The sequence below is a fragment of the Gouania willdenowi genome, chromosome 6, assembly GCF_900634775.1.
Source record: "Gouania willdenowi chromosome 6, fGouWil2.1, whole genome shotgun sequence".
NCBI lineage: Eukaryota > Metazoa > Chordata > Actinopteri > Blenniiformes > Gobiesocidae > Gouania > Gouania willdenowi.
Window position 1 is genome coordinate 15,337,099 of NC_041049.1, and position 19,547 is coordinate 15,356,645.

At 38.0% G+C, this 19,547-nt stretch overlaps 1 protein-coding gene across 2 annotated transcripts in view; it reads right to left on the reverse strand.

Moving 5' to 3' along the window:
* The window catches only part of mdfic (MyoD family inhibitor domain containing), a 32,569-nt gene extending 17,147 nt beyond the window's left edge, over positions 1–15,422 (reverse strand). The window contains exons 1-3 of one of the 2 annotated variants that reach the window (XM_028450863.1): positions 14,873–15,422; positions 14,438–14,599; positions 7,696–7,803 (exon numbers count right to left, since the gene is read on the reverse strand). In XM_028450863.1, coding sequence (XP_028306664.1) covers positions 7,696–7,803; positions 14,438–14,531 — 202 coding nt within the window. In that variant the 5' untranslated portion in view covers positions 14,532–14,599; positions 14,873–15,422. Of the gene's footprint in view, positions 1–7,695; positions 7,804–14,437; positions 14,603–14,872 lie in introns of both variants that reach the window. The other variant, XM_028450862.1, reaches the window with a different exon arrangement.
* Between the last annotated feature and the right edge of the window lie 4,125 nt (positions 15,423–19,547).

A 19,547-nucleotide genomic window follows, 5' to 3' on the forward strand; every position in this document is an offset into this window, starting at 1 on the left:
TTGCAGCTAACTAAAAATGAATAGGTCTATTCAAGATATACCAGTTTAAATTTTTACAGCTGAATGGGAGCTAAAAATAACACCCCGTAACCTTGTTCTCTTTACAAGACAAGCGCTTGATTTGATGGCCTGAACCGCTCGGTGCAAGTGAGAAAAAGGAGATTTTATTTATGGAATCATCTGCGATTGAAATTAACAATTCTAATGAGATGAAACATTCTCTTACATGAATTATATTGAGGATAGAGCTAAGCGATATGGACCAAAATTAATAATAATTTAATTTTTTTCTCAAAATGGCGATATACGATATAAATCTTGATAATGACTCAAAGTCTTACAAGAAAGACAATTCCAGGTCAAATTAAAATAAAAACCACCACACAGTCACATTTATTAACAAATAGGTGCACAATATGTGCCACTTTTGGCTTTTTCTCCTATGAGGGGCAGTATGTGTGAGTGAGTTCTGTAGTGTGGCTTGTTTAGGAGGAAGTCTGGGTTCAGACACACTCCATCAAACTGAGCTTTTCATGTTGTTCTGAGAAGTAGTGAAAGCAGCAGAAATACAAATTACGGATATACTGTAGGCAATAATGCAATTTTCGCCAAGATTGAGAACTCGATACATCTTCCATCTCGATATATTGCCCAGGCCTAGTTCAGTGACAGTTATTTACCCTCATCAAGTCTCCACTGCAGTGTGAAATTTAGCGCGTTGCTAATTTGAGTGCTGATAACGTAACAGAACACAAGGAGTGTCCAAAACCTCGCCTCCAGACGACTACAAGATAGAATAAACGTCATTTTCGACCCAAAATGTACTCATTTCTAACATTAAGATGTACGATACCATTTCTGCATTAGGTCTTGTTGAGTGTCTGTCATTCCCCTTCATCTGTTTCTTATCATCCAGGCAAGGAAAGAGGGTGTATTTTTAAAGGCAACCAAATGCAAGTGACTTTTTTTAAAAGCTGCACATCTTGCCTGAGTTTAGATTGCTAGCTACCACAATTTCTAGAAAGATCAATTATGACGTGACTCAAAGCAGGCCTGAGGGAGCTGCCAGGCTTCATACGCCCAAAAGTCCTGCTCCACCCTCTCCTCGCTGACGCCTCAAAACAAAAACGAAGCAACAGAGCGGCAGCGAACAGGAGGGGAAGGAGAGGGAGAAAGTGAGAGAGAAGGCGGGGAGTGCGGGTATTTTCAGTTTCAGTTACATCGATGACTCAAATATTCCACAGGCTTCAAAAATCTCCCTCCAAAGTTCCACAGGAAGCTTCGTTGTTTGAAATTCAGCGGCAGGAGTGCAGACGTGCACATGCGCACACGTTAATGAAAGCACACACATGCAAAACAGCAGACAGAAAACTTCTCAAACAGTGCATTATGTGTGCTACTGCAGATGATCCACTCAGTCAGGTATGAGGATCATGGAGTGACCCACGACTCCCTAAAACCTGCCCATGTGTCACAGCGGGGATCGACAGTCTATCAAAACACCCCCACACTGAGTTCCTATATTTGCTCAGTATCAATCTCAGCATTACCCTCTGCTAATGGGACAGCTGTGGGTCAGCGCCTCACGTCTTCGGGATGCCAATCAAGGCCTTAAGCTAAGAGATCAGCCTTTGGGACAGAGGTGCTCGTCTGCCTCTGAGTGGCTTTTAAAACACAGAGACGCCTGTATCGATTTTAGCTCTAGCCTGAAACGGGGGGGGGGGCAGGTGCTGGTTATGTCAGCCACGGCTGTCTGTGTGTCTGGAAAGGAGCCAGCCTCTGGTCTCTGGTCACCCTCCACTGATCAGGAGGACTTGACAGAATGACCTAGCAGAGGGGCTTTGAACCTGCAAACACGAAGAGGGCAAGCAGTTGGAAGCTCATGGGGTTCAGGGCTAGTGAGGGCAACATCAGCACAGATCTCAGTAATAGAAAAGGGTTTTAACCTTAATGTTGAAGCCAAAACCCTGTTAGAGGCCAAGTAATCCCCCTGCGCCTCTCTCATTTGAACTTACTGATTTTTTTTTTTCTTCTTTCAATGCTTTTTTTTTTTTTTTTTTTTTTTTTATAGAGTGGCCTGTGAAAGACACCCACACTGAGATGTGTGACACTGGTTAGTGAAGCGGTAGGAATGGACTGAGCAGTACAACCTCATAGAAAGTAGATATTATGGTCAGGTAGAAATAAGAAAATATAGATATACAGTGTTACAATGCTGATGATTTTGTAGCTCAACGCCTAAATCTGAAACTTCATACCGTCCTGAGACTTAAACATAATAATAATACATTTATCAACCAGCAATAAAGCACATGCAAAGGTCAACTTTGACAAAATAAATATGATCTGGGTATTACGCTCCCACTTCTCATTCACAAGCAGTTGTAAAATGTTTTTAAGTCAATTGAGACATACTGTATATTGCTGTTTTGTAGTTTGTTTTTTAAAAAGAAAGAAAGACAAAAAGAAGAAAGAGGAGGAAAGATGTATTTTGTATTTGTTTTACTTTGTATTGTGTGCTTCACTTTTCAGGACTTCAAGTATTTGAAAAAAATGTATCCATCAGCAAAAAAAAAGTCAAGTTTCAAATCAAATGGCATTTGCTTTAGACAAATAATTAAAACAAAACACATGTAAATGTCACATCTAAGAAAAAAATAGACAGTCAAGAAATTTGACATTTTTGGCCAATCATTTTCACAGTGCTTTTTTATTACAGCAGCTACTTAAAATATGTACGGAAGAGTATTAAGGCCACAGAAGAAGAAAATAAATTTGGAGGCTAAAAAAACCAAAAACAAACTCATGCACTTCAGAAAAAAAGTCAAAAATCAAAGTTGAGATATTTTTGGAGGTAAAAAAAAAAAAAAGTCAAAAATCAATAGTGCCTGTCATGCGAGAGATCGTTGTTCAATTCCCCAACAGGGAGATTACATCTTATTTCGTCCTGTGCTTTTTTTACATTTATAGAACATATAATTTGTTTGGATTACCTTTCCAAGAACTAACAGTGTTTTAGTCTGATTCAGTCTGACGTGTTAATTATGTTTTTGCAAATGCAATTTAAAAATCTGCAAAATGGTGACTTGTACCTGCAAGCAGACCGTACAAAAATGGAGAAAATTTAGGATGTCTAATTGTGTCCTGGTTTACAAAATCCATAATGGATAGAATAATGGAAAGTATAGTTTAACCAGTTCCTCAAACTGCCTGCTTGGCATTTTGTACAAGCAGTCAACTTTTTTCTTGAAGTGCAAGAGTTTTCTTTTCTTTTTTTTTTCTGTGGCTCTAATACTCTTCTGGAAATATGTGTTGTCCCTCGACAGTGTGCTAAAAACTACATTCTAATAATTTTCTATACAAACAAAAGAAACCCTCATCTCTTACATCCACAAGTGTGGATTTATAGTTTGTACTTAAGACAACAGTCCATGAATTGAGGTGTGCATATCTAATCAATTGGCTCAAGTATTTTGAATATCTTAAAAAAAAATTAACAGTGAACTGTTCAGGGCACTTTAGGCAAAATATGCTAATTAACCCACTTCATATTTCCCTTATGAAATCTATCTGCACCAAGACAATGAGGAAATAATTACAACAGAGCTAGAATTACAATGGCTATTTTAATCAACCTCTACACTAGCATTTCACCCCATTTATACAGTTTTTGATTTCGTGACCCACTGCTAAGTAATCACTCGAAAATTATGGTTCAGTTTATAATAGGTCTACACGTTACACGCGTTTCTGCAGGGACAGAGCTTTGAGGATTACAACAAAGATACGAATCTTGCATGACAACAATAACCATTCAGTTGCTATTGAGTAAAAAAGAACATTCCAGGAGAGGAGAACTTGACAAAAAAAGGTTCAAAAGTCTTAAAGTACTTGGGGTGTTGATTTCACACTTAAGTAGAAAAAAAAAAAGAAAATCAGTGATAGGAATGGCAATGATAAAACTGGCCTTTGTTTTATCTCTGCTAAAATTCTACCCATGTTAAGACAAATTTATAGTTTTAATGGTTGAATATTATGAGCCAGGTCAAGAAATTGTTACAATAAAACAATATCTTTAGCACATTTGCCTCACAAACCACACAAACATTACATTCAAGAGTCAATTTCTGCCCACAGGTAATAGCAATGATGTTCCCAACTAAAGAGCCAAACTGGGAATCCACACAAAAGCGGCGTTAAGGTCTTTTCTTAAAAGTAGGAAGTCAAGTGACTTGACCTTCATTTCTCCTGACAGACTTTTGCAAAGATAAAAAGCAGACCTGTTCGACAGGTCATTTTTATCGACAGCCGCATTAAAAAACTATTTGACAATCTGGTGAAGAACTTGATTAAACTTCTAAAAACCAGTGCTGGGAAGCAATTTCATTTTAGTGTGTGTGTGTGTGTTAGGGGGGGGTCGAGCTTTGGCTAAGGAGGAAAAAGACCCATTTGTTGAAGATATGAAAACGCCGAATAATCTCCGGAGTCTTGAGGAGAAGTTCTTAACTTCTGGGTCGAAATTCAAAAGTAGCTTGTGGGCATTTGCTCGCCCCAATAAAAGTTTTCCTTTTATTTATTTTATCAGTAATTTAAATTTACATTGTTTTCTTTGAAATATTTGCAACACTTATACTTAGGTTTTGGTTCAAATCTGCCATGTTTGTTTATAATGAATTTACTTTTTGTATGTAGCCAAACAGGAATATTCACCATCATATTGGAGTCACCTCTCCTTCTCATTCAATAATGTTTGAAATCATTTTGTGTGGAGGCTTGTTATCAGAAGCCAATGGTGGATCAATAGAATCTGAGCTAAAAAGCAATGGTTATGTTCTGCTACAGTGTTGACAATGCGTTATAAAACCACTGTCATGTTTCTGTTGCTGTAGAAGACCAAACAAATTAAACTGTAAACTTGTCAAACCAATGTTATCCCAACTTAAACATGATGTACAATGAGCTTCCTGTTGTGAAAAAGACCGTCTTCACATACTGTAAACATTCTTTAGAACACACACTCTGAAGGGGTGAAAAATGGGATGTAAGCAGGCAGATGATTCCTTATTGATTTCCTGTTTTTCTGCAGAGACTGCCTCTCAATTTCCCCTTCCTGAGACCACACGCTTCCACTAAACTAACCCACAGTGAGGCTATGGGGGTTAAAGGAAATAAACACATAAGCTATGCAACACTACCATATCTATTAGGTCAAAATAAATAGTCTCATAAGTACAATACCACAGAGCCAGGTAGGACATACTGTACTTTTTAACTCCTTTTATAAAACTTTACTAAAACACACCACAGCAAGCAAATTAGGTAAACACACAACTTTTCACAGCACTTTGCTATGGCTTTTTTAACACTGTCGAAACAAAAGGTCTGTTGTTAACAACAAAGTCAAATGAAACCACATTTCTTATTATTGTAAGGCATGGATTGATGCAATCAGTTAATATTAGCCCATGATGACACATCTCTCTCAGCTTTGGAACAAGTGAACACAAAGCTTTTAGTCCTTGTTTTTGTGACACGCAATCTGCATCTCTGTATCAAGTCAAATTACTGAACAGGAGTGCATCTCGCTTCAAAGGTGCAGTCGGTAACTTGGAGGAGAGAGAGGACTTTAAATTTAAACAACAACTTTCAGATCCCTCCCCCTCCTGCCCTGCCCCCAAAGTCCCTCATCCCAGAGGAGGCTGGCGTGAATATTCTGAGTGAACTCAACCTTTAGTAACTCCATAAGTTGATCATTTAAACCGTAAAAGCAGAGCTGTCTATGATAAGTGCTGTAAACACACGGCCGGAGAAGAAGTGAACAACCCTCTCTCTCCCCTGTCACGGGCTACACAACACACCCCCCCATCAGGGGTGATTGAAGTGACTGCAATCGGTACAGTCACGTTCGGTGTGAACGAACCTTTGCCAAGTAAGCCGTTAGGGATGTAACGATTCACTCAACTCCCGATACGATTCAATTCACGATACTGGGTTCACGATACAATTTTCTCACGATTTATTTTACAAAATGGGAATGTTGACAAATGACTGAAAATATTCCTTTATTTTTTTGGGGAAAATACTGTACTATTTTCCTTTTATTTTTCATTGTCAAAAGAATCCCTTGATAAACTATTCAAAATGATGCAATTTAACTAAAAATAAATCTTGAATGAAATAAATAAAGGAATAATATAAATGAAGAAGAAACCTATTCATTTAAATTCTGGTTCTATAGTAAACAGTTCAAAACTGCATAATAGTTATTTTTCTTTTTAAAAGTGCAACTGAAAATGTATTTTGTACCTTAACAATTGGACTTTAAAAAAAAAAAAAAAAACCATACATTGCACTGTATTTACGTCAGATATTTGTTTAGACCAGCAGAGGGCGCTGGTAACCCAGTGGTCGGTTGGCATGCAGTTATTCCACCAGTGAAGAAGAGAAGCTGTGCTAGCAGACAGAGCTAATAGAAAAACCTGACTTTTACAGATATTCACGTAATATTACAGATATTCTTTCGGTGCTAAAGGGGTAAAGAATCATTTATGAGCATGTTTAACAGTAAATGGCGGCCAGAAAGAAAATAGTAGCAGATTCCGCCCGTCACGGCCGCTTCTGGAAGGATTACTATATAGCGCACTCTGCTGTTTAAAAAAAGTACTGCGATTCAATTTTCAGAGCATCGATGCGAACCGTGGTACCTATGAATCGATTTTTAACTGCCTTACGATTAATCGTTACATCCCTATAAGCCGTTGATGCTAACACTAGCTGAGGAGGAAGGGGGCGGGAGCTGTGATCAACAGGTGTCAGAAAGTCCATCAAACACAGTCCTGGCTCTGATTGGTTCTTTTTGCTCAGCCGCGGTGGATTCTAGCAATTTGCCGTAGGAGCAGTAGGGGGGACTTAATGAGCCTATTTTTTTGTTTCTTTGTACAGATTACTAGTTTCATGTAATGCTGTCTTTACATAGTGACAGTTTTAGCAAATATGAAGGAAAAAAAAAATCACTTTTATAAGAGTTACCAAAAGAACCTTTAATTAGGCCTGCTAATGACTCAAGCAGCTCAATGGAAAATAATTGTTTCGTTAAAAAAAACAAAAAAAAAAAAACATTCCATTCCATTCAAGTAACACAAGTATTGATGATTCCTGCTAATATTGTATCGGAATGATAATGGTATTGATCAATACTCAAGACTGCAATTTCAGTATTGTATTTTAAGTGAAAAAGTTGGATTAAGACACCTCTAATTTAAGCGTTTGTGCTTCCTCCACAAGTTAAAAGTGAAACCAAGAAAACCTGATAAAGATGGTTTCAAAACATGGAGCTGAAGTCATTGAGGGCATAGGGATTTAGTACTGAGCCATGTCATTTGTAAGAGCATGTGTAAATTAATCTAAAGGACCTTTGTGTTTCCTCCATGTCACTATATTTGAAAATATTAAGCGTAATAATCTAGTTAATCCTCCACAACGGTGCTTGTCAGAGGAAGCCCGTTTTTAAACAAGATGAAATGATCATTAATTAGGTGTTTTACACATAAAGCAGTGAACATTAACAATCTGACTAAGCAAGCAAATCTCATTATCTCATTCTCCACTTCAAAGCTTCATTGTTGTTTGTGATTAAAAATAACGCTAAGATGTCCCGCTGTCCGCCCACACTTTTCCCACGTCGTTAAAACTTACTTCTTACAGGCCCGCGATAATTAGGCTTCTCCTTGGTCATGTGACTTTGTTCTTTATTGGCTGGTTTCCTGGGAAACGATGTCCTTCTTGATTCAGTGTCACAAGCATCTGTGGGTCACAGGAAATGATTGTTAAATAGTGCCTGGTACGATAAAGCTGAAGCACACAAATCCAAGGGAAAAAAAGTAACAACTTGCAAATTGTTTTACATTTGGGGAAAGTTCACAAAAGACACTTTGGACACCAACAGTGACAGATTTTGAGACATTGAACATGAATAAATTTAGATAAACAAACAAATCCCTTATTGTAAACTATACACAACAATGTATGATGGGATGACATCACAAACATAATAAGTATGGACAAAACTTTGCAAATACACCAGGTTTATGGATTTTCATCTTAAAATGGTCCAAAAGTACATTTTCGGTTTTCGGCTAAAAGACTTTCATCGTGGAAATACGACCAAATGATGATGACGCGAGCAAAACTGCGACTTGCATGCGCTTGTCTGGATACGAGCCATTCCATTCGGTGCATCCCTAATATTGGCAGAGGTGAATGAGAAATAAGGGAGTATTCAACTCTTCATTAAATATAATCAAACATGAAATCTTTAAGTCAATTTGACCTTGCTCTGCAAACAAATCCCAGAGATATCTCATTTTCACTTTGTTTACCAGATTTAAACACATTGGTGAAATAAGATGACTAGCAACACTGTTTTTTAGTGTAAAAAAAGGGGGGATTAAGCTTTAAAATAACTTCCTTCTTACCTTGCTTCTGCCTAAAATTAAGTTCTAAAACTAAGTTTCCTTAATATGTTAATTAGGTCATGTCCTTGGGTGATTTATTTTGTTAACAGTTAGCTTTGTTATTAACCACTGGTCACTAACTGATGGAACGGAATGTGATTTTTTTTAATATTGCAGCTGTCCTGGCTGCGTTTCACTGCATTCTGGCATCCTACTGTGTGAATATAACCAACCCAATGTATTTTATTAGTTTTTCAGATTGACAGCTGGATAATAATTTAAAAGATCACTAAAATCATAATCACAGTGATGCTCCTCAAAGTTCAAATGTAATGCATTGAATAGCAGTAACAGTAAGAGTTATGCCAAACTTGCTGTTTTCACAAAGAAATAAAAAAGAAGAAACACTGGCACAAAATAATGTCTCCAGGTGAAGGCTTTCCAGAGCTCAAGATCCTTTTCTCTCTCCTGGGTGTGCTTCACTATGCCCAGGCTTATTTTACTGCCATAAAGGCAATTAACCAATCTGCAAAAACCATGTGGGCAAACACCCTGGAGCTGATAGCAGTGAAAAGTCATGGGAAACATTTTTACTTATCTCTCCATGCATGATCTGATTATTAAACATTGCTGCTTTTGTTCAGTAAATAAACACAATAACTTTATTCAATGTTCTGATGACAGAGAATATTTCAATATAAATAAAGCTTGAGGCACTTTTGCTGCCAGTCTATAAGAATCCCAGTAAAAACTCATTCCTCACAAACACATTTACTCACAACACCCATGTGTTTGTAAGCAGCAACGACTGGAAGAGAACGGTGGAAACCAAGAGCTTTGGACAGATATGGAATATCTCTGCAGTAGCTGTGTGATGCATCGCAGTATTTAGTGATCACACTTTGAAATAAATTGCTCTATTCTCAGTACATCTACAGTCCCCTGGGAGGGGAAATCTAGTCTTAACTGCGAGTCTCTTTGAAGGTCCAGCACAAATCCATTCACAATCCACCAGCCCCAGTGATTGCTTACTTTGTCCTACTTTACTAGTTTTTGACAGTGCTGTAATGATGCTTGGTATAAATAGGGTGGTTAACGGTTCATTGCTTGTTTGAAGAAAAATGAAAGAGGGATTGGGGGGGCTAGCTTTTTTTACATGTGATAATCTGAGAGGCAACTAGGAAGTTAATTAAAACTATAATTGACTGTGGTTGCTTTTAATAGTCGCCTGGGCGTTCCTACAGACTTTCTTTAGGAAAAAAGAAGCACAAACATTATCGAGGATTAACAACTGGAGTAAAGATACTGATGTGCACTAAAATTCACATGAATCTATTTTTTTAAATGTAAAATTTGGATTATCCCAAGCAGGTGGGGAAAAAAAGACTGATAATCTCTAAACACATTCAGTGACTCATTGTCTATATTTGGTTTTCAGAATGTCAAGTTCATGTTTTACAGTTTAACATAAACGCATTCTTGGCCAAATAAGTCACTGGTATTTATAAACCAGCTTCTTTACTGGTGCATTTACAGTAATGAGGAAAAAAAAAAGTTGATAGTTAAAGTTACAGTTAATGTTTGACCCTACTTGTACAGTTTGTCATGTTGTATTGTGTAGAACTCCAAAATAACAGTAAATGATTAATAGGATGTGACAGATCACCAACTTCGATAATGTCTTGGTAACGTTTACATCTATCCAAGTGTTCACATCGTAAAGTTAATGTTTGCAACACAAAACATTGTTATATGTAGCCAAACTACGTGACAATCAGTCTATTAAAATATATTGGTTTCATTTAAAATCAATTAAGCTCTCAAATTTTGATTGACAAAAAAAAAAAAAAAAAAAAATTGTCCTATGTTGACAAACTGTCATTCTCATCAAATCAAGATATTTAGTTGAATCACTGTGTATTGTCAATTACATTTTGGCAAATACACCATTCTTGCAATTTTGACAAATAACTTAAAATAAATCAAGTGTAAATGTCAACAGAATGATGACTGATGTGCATTTAAAATAATGCATGTGGCGAAACCCCACATTAAGCTATTAGGCTAAGGTTATTAACTGGTTTAAAAAAAAAACATTGAGATACGTAAACCCGATTGAAAGCCGAAACCAGATATGGGAAAATGGCGGCCCCAAAGGAAATGTAAAAAATAACAAAAATACACAAAAAACAACAGCAAAAGTACACATTATGCCAACAAACATGTAACATACAATAGAATGTCAAGAATGACTTGCAAAGCACACAAGACAACTACAAAATCACAAGAAATGACAGAAGATTTTTTACAAAATCATAAACAAAAATATGCATAATGACTCAAAAAATACAAAATGACAAGAAAAAAAAACAAAAATGAATCCAAACACAATGACAACAAGCACTCAGAAAATAAGAAAAAATATACACAAAATTACTCCAAAACAACACACACAAAGTAAGACAGAAATACAGAAAATGGCAACAAAAACACTAAGAAAGTCTTTCTTTCCCGTATTAATGCTCAGATTGGTCATTATTCTAAATGCTGACATGAATGTTGATAATATGACCCTTGGGGCTACATTTTTGTAGCCCCCACTGTTATAAAAATGGTCCATCTCTGACCTAAACAGTCACCTGAGCTAACCACTTTGAATAATTACATAAATTCATTTGATTGAATTGAATGGGAAGGTGGACTCATTTATAATCTGACTGGTGTTGGATCTGTAACCAGCACATTAGAACCACTGTGTTTATCTTCTTTGTATGTGACTAAAGATCTTCAATCTTCTATGATGTGAAACACCATACAATCATCACTGACTGAATTACATTATTGTCCCCTATTGTAAACAAGACGATCTGATAACGACTGTAAATAGGACAATATCTAATCGAACTGATCACAGGAAGATGATATTTTAGATTATAAAAAGATCATGCATGAGGTGATATTTAATAACTACTATAAACAACATCTGTACCTCATCCCATATACACAACATGTCCATTTTATATACGTCAGTAACACGTTACTTTAATATGACCCCTTTTTTTTTTACTTTGTCTGCACATGCTGTTGAAGGTCAACACTACAAGAAGTGCAGTTCAGCCAGTCTGATGGCAAGTGTGGAGCTTAAGTATAATGCAGTGGCGGTGAACAGAGGGAAGGAGTGAGTGGTAATACCTAAAACTGGTATTTGACATCAACGTGTCTAAGGTTAAGCCCAGTACGAGTTTATGCCAGTGCATTGTAGACCAATGTTTGTGCAAGAACCGCTACTGCCAACCCAAGTACCGCCCCGGGCCCGAAGGTCCAGCCAGGCCAGCAGAAAGAGCGGGGCCAAGGAGCCCTAGGCCACCCCCCATGTCTGAGCAGCCCCCCAGACGCCCCCAAGATCCCAAGTCGAGAGGCAGCCACTGCCCCCCACACACACACCTGAGAAAGCCTCAAGGAGCTCAGGACCCAGCGCACCCCACAAACGACCCCAATCCCCAACCCCAAGGACCCCAGCACCAAACCCCATTGGATGAGGGCCCAGAGAGCCCCCCGCCTGAGACTCTAGCGGAGGAGCAAAGGCCCAAGCCCAGTAGACGGCCAGAGTCACACCAAACAGGTAGCCAGCGGGCGCCCGCCGGCGGGCTCAAAGCCAGCAGAGACCAGACCCCAGGCCAGAAGAACAGAAACAGAATCAGCACCGGCAGCAGCCCACCCAGGTATGACGGCCGCATTCCCAGCCTCCTGGGGGACCAAGGGGAAGCTGCAAGTCACCCCACCGGCCCCCAGGCGCACTAGCCAAGCCCCCTAAAGCGCCCTAGATCACACTTCATTGATACCACCCCTCCAAGGGTCCCATCCAGAGCGGCATACCGGTATGCGGCGCGCACAGTCCAGAGGTGGCAGAGCCACACCTGCGGGCACGCAAGGGCGCGGGCTGCGCTGCCCGCCCCGTAAGACCTCCACCAAGACCAGGGCTAAGGTCGACGGAACCCAAGGGCAAGCATCTGGGTGAAACCCCCGGTGGAGAGCCCCATATGCCACCATATGACCCCTTTTTTCAGTAACGAGTAATCTAACATGTTACTATTTTCATTTACAAAACCAGTAATTAGATTAAAGTTACTTATCCAAATCACGGTGAGTTACTTTTTATGTCATTTCCCTCACACAACTCACTTTTTCAGCATGAGCTCAACTCACGTGTTACATGCTTAGACAAAACATGACAGGTACAAAGACTGCAAAAAATGTTTTACATTTTTTAATTAAATTGTTATTTTTTTATATTTTTTTACATTTTATTTTTAAAAGTATTGATATAAAGTGATGTCAAGAAAGACGTATTTGGTTTGTGTTGACAACTGCTGCTTAATGTAACTAATAAAGTGAATTGTAATTTGTTTAGTTACATTTATGATCAAGTGATCAGTAAAGTAACTCAATTAGCTACTTTTCAGAGCAGTAATCAGTAGTCAGATTACTACAGAAGAGGATTAGGGCCAATTTTGATGAAGTTGGGTTTAATAAATAAATTATTCTTTAGCTCATAAACACACACATTGTAATCTATTTAAGGAATAACTTTATTCTCGAAATTCCAACTTAAATCTCAACATTTCAACTTTATTCTTGATTTGCCCAAAATTATCTTCTCACACATTCACACCTTGTTTGGCCTTTTCAAAAATTATTTTTTAAACAGCAGGGAAAATATAGAGATAATTCATATATTTTGGCACCAGAAAAACAGTTTCCCCATAATAAAAAACATGCAATTTTTGTTTTTTTTGTCCTCTGGTATTTCTGATTTTTAAATTCAGGAACAAAAATTGAAAATCAACCATTTTTTAAATTATCCCTACTTGACCCTGAAGAAGAAATATGCCTTTAATTTAAATTTTAGTTTTTCAATTTGAAAACGGAAATAAAATAACCACTCGTATTTTGTTTTTCAATATCTTTTTCTATTCATACAGTAGCCATACAGACAACAATTGGTGCTATTCGCACGTTTATCAAAGTACAAGTACGTAGCGTTTTAGGGTTAGGCTACGTAAGAATATCACAACAATTCATAAATACGTAGCATGTCCGTAACATACAGAAGTACAAGGAGTGCTACAATATCTTGATATGGCGATATATCGATCGATTATCGATATGCTCGCGAAGTATCGATTTTATTTATTTATTTTATTTTATTTTTCAAAACCTTTTCTGCTTTTTCACCAAATGTGCAGGTAGGTCTTCACAGAAATTTTGTCACTGTTTGTTGAAGGAACCAATATATTGTTTACTGGAATATTGCACTATAATGATGTCACTGGTAAGAAAGACCCTATTTTTTGTTTACAGAAAGCACTATTAGAGATACTTATTTGTTGACATTGGTATGTTGACACTTATTTACAGAAATGTTGCACTAAAATAGTGTCACTGTTCATAGGACACTTTTTCAATGTATTGTCTTTCAGAGATAGAATTTTTTTTTTTTCACTTAATCTAATTTTTCTTGTCATGTCATAGATTATATCGTAGATTGATTTCTGACCAACATATCAATAATCGCAGTATCGTCATATTGTGAGATGATCGTTATCGTGAGCGCTGTATCCGTATCATATCACGAGGTACCCAGAGGTTCCCACCCCTAGTACGTAGTGTCTTAGTCACGTGACCTAAACTGGCCAATGAGGGGCGCTACGTACGGATAGAACGTTGGTGTATGTATATATATATATATATATATATATATATATATATATATATATATATATATATATATATATATATCAATTACCAAAACACAAACACTGACCATTTTGACAATGTAAACATGTTTTATGTACTGCTGGCATGACACACTCGTAAAAGAGATTAAAGGCTAATTAAAAAAAAGAAAAAAAAAAAAACATTGAAAAATGAGTTCCAACGTTGGTAAATTCCTCCTACCTATTCTCCATGGGCTGTGGTCTTACCTTGAGAGGGGGACAGTAGCAGGCTTGTCTGTGGTCTGGAGCCTTGTCCAGGCCCTGCCGGCCCATCCGGAGGAAGGACGGTCTCTTTGGACATGAGACAGGCGTCTTTACTCTGGAACACTCACACTACTGAAGACGTTCCTCCTTTAACCTCAGCCTCGCCTGCTGGGAAAACAGAAATGTCTCACCATATTACAGACACAGAGCACAAAAGAGAAAAAAACATGCTGGACATGACTGAAGTGAGAGAGAGTAGCCTGCCTATTCACACAGCCAAAATGTGACGTGAAAGCTTAGTGGAAAATTCCCCCCTCTCGAGTTTTTTCTTTTTTTCTCTCTTTTTTTTTAAAAAAAACAAACTTGCTGAAAGCTTCCACGTGTAAACACTCTACAAACGCACACTTAGTTAAAGTTATTTTATTTAGACAAACTTACCTTCCTAACATGACAACTCCCTCACTTTAAACCAGGATAATTCCCATCCTTTCCTCTTCTTCTTCTTCTTCTTCTTCTTCTTCTTCTTCTACTTTTTCAGAAACAAAACAGTGGCTGTAAGGGAGAAGTTCGCGTCCCAAAAAAAACCAGTATCCACAACTTTAGTCGCAGTTGTATCCCGTTCCAGATGTTGTTGACGAAGAAAGTCCAACAATAACATCAGTGATACTGCGTCGCCTTCGACGTCCAGCTGCAGAAGTTTTACTGCGGACAGTGGAGACTTAAAACATTTTCATCATATCCGGATTCCAGCAGAGTCAGTGAACGCACCACTCCGCTTCCCTTGGCGGTAGAGAAGAGCAGAGAACCTCCCATATCCTCCATTCCTCCCAAAATACAGAAAAACAGCCGTATAAACACACATTTATGTACTTTGTAACGTAATACACTGGTGTTTTGAAGAGAGAGAAAACATTACCACCGTTACAAACAGAACACAAACGCATACAACTATTAAAAAGGGCATTCAGAAAAAATCTCAAATTAAATCTCAGACACAGGTGTGAAACATCATGCCTAAATGGCCCCACTTCAACACACAAACACATGTTCCACACCTACTTTTTTATTTTTTCACTTGCTTTCACATGGACTGACCTGATGGGTGGAGAACAGCTGACGTTTGTATCACCTGATTGTAAAATCATTTTTTTTTTTTTTTTTTTTTTAGTGATTAGTCAGAGTGTAACTGGTGGCCCAGGAGCCACATGCGGCCCTCGCTCAAATTTTGTGCGGCCCCCAAAACTTACTTCACAAAATGACAAAAAAACAAAACAAAACATGATATTGACAGGAAAAGACATAAAATGTACTAAAGATGAATACAAAAATACAGAAAATGACACACAAAATCACAAAAACAATACAAATTGACTCCAGAAACACAGGAAATTACAGGAAAATATACATAAGCATAACTAAAGTAAGGAAAGTGACTCCAAAAACACAAGAAACACCGAAATAAAAGAAAAATACAACTACCAGTAGACACACTAAAAATGAAAAATCACACAAATGACAACAAAAATACAGAAAAAACAAAAAAATACAGAAAACAGAAAAATACGCAAACATTACAGGAATATATACAAACCAACCTGTTTCTTACCTGTATTAATGCTTAAATTGACATGAACATTGATAATGCAGCCCTCTCTGGATTACACCATCGTTGGTTTCAGGTGTGTTGATGCAGGGCTGTACTTTAGTGTACCCCACCTGGTACAGGGTTTAAATATAATGCAGTATATTCTAGCTAACATTGGACAGACAAGTTGAGAGCATTCTTGTATGATTTAAAAACACGACCCTTTACAATTATACGCAGCAATATAAAAACAAAATACAAAAAATAAACATGAATCAATGAGGATTTTCACCTTATGTTTTTTAATAAAATGGAAACCATCAGACAAAGTTTGAATTATTATTATGATGGAAATTAAAAAAAAAAAAAAAGAAATACTTTGACATTTTTTACAAAACTACAGAAAATGTGGGAAATTATACCATAGAGAGCAGAAAATAAATTTTGATAGATTTAGAGTAATTTTAAAGATGAAACAGCAGTTGTGACCAGACAGACCACCATAACCATAAACTTATTGTTGGCTCCCAGTTTACGTTTGATAAGGCTTCTTATTCTCTGTGGCTATATTGACAACTTGAAACCAGGTCAAACTAAATTATTTTGTTCAGTATTGATTAAGTGTTTGATTAAGTGTATCAAGGATAAATTCACACGCTTCTGGGTTAGATGATCAACTCAAAGTATCCTGAGTCAGCACAACAATGAAGACAGAGAAAACGAGTAAATTTTCAGATGCTAAACGATTAAAGTTGCATTCTTCTGAATAGAAACGGTCACACTTTACTGGGTTTTATACATAAAGGCTGACATTACGCTGTCATTATTATGACTTGACATCTGTCATTAGCATGAATAAGGTGTCATGAGGCTGTCATTAATTGTCGTTTGTAACCCTAACCCTTCATTACCCTAACCCCTAACCCCTAATCACAAACCCTAACCCTACCCAACCCTACTAGATCCCTCCACCTCAACCAAACAATGCCAACATAGCTCCAAAGCATACGCTGAGTTTGCGGGGGGCTGGGGGGGCATGATCAAAAGTTGTCATTTAAGTTTTCTCAAATTTATTTAAAGACATTTTTTTTTTAAATATAATGTACATAATATACGCATATATTAAGTGCCAAAAACACAGCGACTCGGAAATGATAAAAATGGCGATATAAAATGAAATGGTTTAAAAAATAAAACCAAGTAAAAAGTTTCAAAGTACCAGCAGCCAATGACATTTGCCCCTCCTATAGCAGCTCAGAGCTTTGTTTGTTGAAAGTGTCTATTTGTACGGTTGCCGTACAGACAACCCCTGGTGCTATTGGTACGGTTACCAAAGTACAAGTATGTAGCGTCTCAGGGTTAGGTTAGGTGTATATTGATACGGCAACCGTACGGATAGCCTCTGCCTTGTTTGTTTACAACATGGCGGATACCGTGGGTGATCTTTGGACCCATAAGTCTGTTATTTGTAGTGATGCACAGAGAAAACAAGTGGCTGGAACAGAGAACGAGCAAACCCTGCCTCAGTGCACACGTGTCTGGATATAAAGCGGTGGATTGAACGGTGTTGTGATAATCTACTTGCCCGCCTCCCCGTGACAAAATCGGCATCCACCGGCCACGGAAGCACATAGACAATCAGCGAAGGTAGAGTAACGTTGTTAGAGACTTCAAATGCCATAATCTACGTTGTTGAACTTTTAATTGCTTTTCATCCATATGGATCCTTTTATTCGCTCCTACCTGTTGTTTAACTTAATGATTTACAACTGACAGCAAGTCCATCCCTTCATGTTAAAGTGTATCTCCCATATTAAAGCACATGTATCGAGTGTTGTATATGTCATGTAGAACATAATACATAATAACACTGTTTAATTTGAGCAACTTTACTCTCTCATTCTTTAAGTTACAGTGGGTGTTGAACATTTCAAGCTGCGTTTTTGATTTATTTTGGCAGGTCCATAAAATAGCTTGCAAAACTTATGTTACAGAAATGAAAATTAATAATAATAAAAACAGTTAGATTGGTACATTTGTTTTCACTCCTTTTTTGTTAAGCAAAACTCGAGATGTTCTATATATTCATTTATTTTATTTTTATTTATTTTTTGCTGCCCCTGCTGGCAAGAATCTCAAACTCCGCCTATGCTCCAAAGGTGTCATGATTTAGTGAACAACACTTAATGACAGCTTTCATGACACCTTATTCATGCTAATAACAGACTTAATGTCAGACTTATCTATAAAATGTTGAGTAAAGTGTTACCCTAGAAACTTTAGCAAATCAAATCAAAAGTATCACTTCTTAAATTTACCAAAACTCTTGCATTAAGTCAGTCTTAAAGTTCAACAATACATCTGAAACTATGAATCATATCATCCAATCAGGCAGCACAACCTTTTAAGAGCTAACTTTGATTCTTTCCTGTTTTGAATCATTCATAATGTACTTAGAATAAATGCCAGTGGTCCCCTGTGCCGTGTCCTGCGTAGTCAGTGGGGCTTTTGTTAGTGCAGTCCTGCTGATTGCCATCATTGCCGTTGAACCCTATTGGTAACAGTATAAGGGAGATTTAAGCCTGGGTAACATGAGAGTGTGGAGGTGATTGATGTGAAATATGCCCTCCCTCATTGACTGGATGAACTCCATTTTCTGCTCCTAATGCAGAAATCACTCCGGGTTCACCAGCATAATGATTTACGATGAATCTGTGTCAATGTTGAACTCGGCAAACCCCACGTAATCCATCTTGCAGATATACCTTAGCTATCCCGCCCCACCTTGCCGTCTCTCGCCCGCCCGTCCCCTGCCTTGGTGATGGGAAGGTGAGGAACACGTCTCCCCCCTCTCTTTACGTCTGTAAGTGTTGAATCCATTACAGAGCTGATGTGTAATCACAGTGGACCTCTGTGCCCCCTCCGACTGTAATTACCTGGATACAGATACTCCCTCACTCCATCCCCTAGAGCTGCTCAAAAACTAAGAACTTCATTAACCAGCATGCAGTGCTTTCAGCCTGGCCCTATCTGGGTGGGAATGCAGTGGTACATGTTGAGAGATGAGGCCTGTGGGAACAAAAAGTAATAGGATTCCGGCCTCGCAGTGTGTAATGCGGTGTGCTCACCTCGGAGATTGAATCATGAGCAGAGTAAAGCATGCACTAAAAGGTTCGTCACTTCCACATATGGAAAAATCTTCTGAGAACAAACTGAACTGCAGCGTGAAATCAACCCCTGTTGTCACTCGTTGTCTCTCTTACGCAGTGGCACCACTTTAGCTGCTGACAAACATTATCTTGTGTGTGATCATGTGCATAGTGTCACCCACGTCGCCCTCCCCTTCTCTTCCCTTTTCTGTTTTTTTTCTTCTCCAAAATAAGTCAAAGCGGAGCTGACTGTGTAGACCCAGTAGGATGTCACACTGTGTCAAGCGCTGGTGTCAGCGTTGCATCTGTTGCAGTCACATCTGAGAAGACACACAAAAAAACGTCTCTGTTGACTTCATCTGTTTGTTTGGCAGCCTGC